Source organism: Leptinotarsa decemlineata, unplaced genomic scaffold, assembly GCF_025532065.1.
Source record: "Leptinotarsa decemlineata unplaced genomic scaffold, Ldec_3_MD MMD2_tig00001719_RagTag_RagTag, whole genome shotgun sequence".
NCBI lineage: Eukaryota > Metazoa > Arthropoda > Insecta > Coleoptera > Chrysomelidae > Leptinotarsa > Leptinotarsa decemlineata.
The window spans coordinates 7,451,203-7,454,333 of NW_027412569.1; the positions used below are offsets into that span (position 1 = coordinate 7,451,203).

Genomic DNA, 3,131 nt, shown 5'->3' on the forward strand with positions numbered 1-3,131 from the left:
TTTTTAATGAAATCAGCAGTAACTAATGCTTCCTTGGACAAAATATTGAAGTCAATGTATGTGTGCATAGCCACGGCTACAGAGTGACTCAAAACTTGGGAAGCCAACTTGACTTTCATTTTTTGAAAATTATTTGGATAAATGTGGTCATTATTAAGTTTAGGAGCCAATTTATATTGTTTAGTTCTATCATAATTATACATTGTTTCTATGTAATGTTTTCTTGTTTCTCCACCCTGAAGTAAAAACTGATAGGAAAACAAATTGTTTCGTGTCGACTTCAGTAAGTGCGGGATATCAAACAAATATACAAGTTTATGATCGTCTATCAGAAATATGGGATTTTCGTCTGTAACATTCAAAGTTTTCACCAACTTCTGAAAATTTGAACCCTGATCGGAAACCACCCCCATGACATTTAGGCCTATACTTTTGCATCTTCGTACCGTTTTGAACAAAATATCTTTCAAATCATCAGAAGTTGCTGATGTCTTATAGAAAAAGTATGCAAGTGGTATTTTCCAATTGCATGCCAAACCTCTGACCATTACTGTTAGAGCACTACTTGCTATGTCAGTAGAGGTCCCATTCAAACTCGTTTGGAAACCTACTATTTTGTCTCTGGAAATATCATAATAAAGATGAGATTTCAAAGATATTTCGTCTAGGCATAAAATACAATCTCTTTCTTTCTCCTTCATGAGCCCAATCCTGAATTCAATAACACGAAAAATAAAATCGTTGAAGCCTGGTTCAACAATCCAATTTTTCGTGAAACGATGAAGTGTACTTTTTGTAATCTACAAATTGTTGAAAATTTTTTGTACGCTTTCGGACCAAGAAAATAAACAGTCAATGCAAACTGTTTGAATTCGTCACTATACCTGGACCCTTTTGGTGCTTTATTTATCAAAGAAAGCTGTGCTTTCAAGAGCTTACAATATTGCTCAGGATATTTTCGATCCAGAAACTTGAAAACATCATCCAGAGTAATTCCGGTTTCGTCCAGTGCTCTTTTCGATGTTGAAGCTACTGTTTTCTCTAATGATACAATTTTTTTTCGTAATGCCACTTTTCTTGGAGTTCCCGAAGAGAGTTTAGCAGATGTTTGGCTGCATTCATCTGAAAGAAAGATGTGCGTACTTTCAATAATTGTTTTCTTGTCATCGTTTTTGTTTCCGAAGCATATAAAAATAGATCAGGTAAGTATATGATATAACGAAAAGATATTTCACCTCGTGATCCTAATTGATCCGTTTGAACCTGAGCATCAATGTAAATAAAATCCTTGCTAGTACCGGCAATGGCATCATCATCTGGAAGGTTTAAGTAACAAAATTGATATTGTAAATTTCATATGTTAAAAAGTGGAATAAGATTTTTTCATCATTTGAATCTATAAACTTCACTGAACCAACCTTTTTGAGAACCATCTTGAGGCAGACGCAATGAAGGAACAGCATAGCTATGAATACGAGAATTCACAATATCATCGGCTCTAAAATGTAAGCTGCAAATTTTAATTCTATTGTGACTCTGCTCTGGGGTAAGATTAGCATATCTATGATTCCCAATGAAGCCTAATACATTTTTCCAACGTTGACACCTAAAAAAAAATTCAAGTATATCAATCGATAAACTGAACATTTTGAAAAAAGATTGAAATGAGTTTGGATTGGCAAATGCGGTATATTTTGTTATGAATAATTTTATACAACAAAACCATAAAAGGTATAGATAGGTAAAATAAAAATGAATGGTGAATATATTGAATGCATACCTTTCACTGTACTTTGGGCAGCGGAAAAACGAAATACCTGGGCTTCCCACCGTACTCAGACAACCATCCACTGAGCAATACGTCGACATTTTCACAAAATAAATATTTCGAACTCCGAACGAACACAACACAATCACAATACCAAAGTTTACCGATTCTGTAGTCTTTGACAATACCAAACAATACGGACAACCTTTATATCTCGTGTGCCGACGAGAACTGGTAACTTCAAGCGACACACTGTACTACCTCGGCTGGTAATTACCCGCTGTCGCTAGCGGGCGGCGAGATTTCTCAGATGTCGAAAAATGAGCGAGTGACACGTCTTATAGTATTCTGTAGTCTTTGCTGCTACTTTGTGTTGATATGGATGAGTAGAATCGTAATGTATAGTAATATCCGTATAGGACGATTTTTTATAAATTGAAAAATCATGTTTGTTGTTCATTCTATTAATTGTTAGGTCCAAGAAATTGATTGAGTTGTCTGCTTCTACTTCAACAGTTGATTTAATGTTTTCATGACTGTTATTGATATCCCTATGAGAAGTATCTAATTGTCTCTTAGTATCTGTGAAACATACCAAAACGTCTTCCACATTATCTATTCCAATACAAGAAATTCCTGATCAAAGGATGTTTAAAAATCGACTTCCATGGCTTATTCATGGAAATTTCCGCAAGTGAGGGGCTTTAACGGGTTTTCCAAAGTTGAACCTTTTGAAGAAGAATAAATATTTTTGGGAAAGAAAGTTTTTGGCTTTCTACTACTCCATCTTGATACAAAAAAAGGTTGAGGGAATCTTCCAAAGAAATAATAAGATTCCTCTTGGCAGGGATTAAATCAGTTTGTGTCTTAAAGTTACTTCTTTGCATGATCTACATATCCATGTATAGAGTTACTAATTTTCAAATTGATTATTTCTTTCCTTTCTTTGGAAGATTCCCTCATCCTTTTTTTGTATCAAGATGGAGTAGTAGAAAGCCAAAAACTTTCTTTCCCAAAAATTAATCACTCCTAAAAATATAACCCCTTCAATTCAGATAAGATTTCTCTTGGCTGGGATTAAATCAAATAGGTGAATGTTATCCAATTTGGTACTGAAGAGCCTTGGGGCAAGTGTCTTAAGGCGTATACCAGTGAGGATGACAGTTTTCCATATAAGTGCAATTTGTTACCATTCATTTGAAGTATAGAGTTACTTATTTTCAAATTGATTACTTTCTTCCTTTCTTTGGAAGATTCCCTCATCCTTTTTTTGTATCAAGATGGAGTAGCAGAAAGCCAAAAACTTTCTTTCCCAAAAATTAATCACTCCTAAAAAAATTACCCTTCAATTCGAATAAATATT

At 34.3% G+C, this 3,131-nt stretch overlaps 1 protein-coding gene across 1 annotated transcript; it reads right to left on the minus strand.

Annotated features, from left to right (window-relative positions):
* Window positions 1–573: 573 nt before the first annotated feature.
* On the minus strand, window positions 574–2,124 carry LOC141482652 (uncharacterized). Its single transcript, XM_074176228.1, has 5 exons — window positions 1,781–2,124; window positions 1,419–1,606; window positions 1,236–1,316; window positions 791–1,122; window positions 574–621 (listed from the first exon to the last, which is right to left on the minus strand). The coding sequence occupies exons 1-5, from the start codon at window positions 1,867–1,869 to the stop codon at window positions 574–576; spliced, it is 738 nt and encodes a 245-aa protein (XP_074032329.1). The 5' UTR covers window positions 1,870–2,124.
* Between the last annotated feature and the right edge of the window lie 1,007 nt (window positions 2,125–3,131).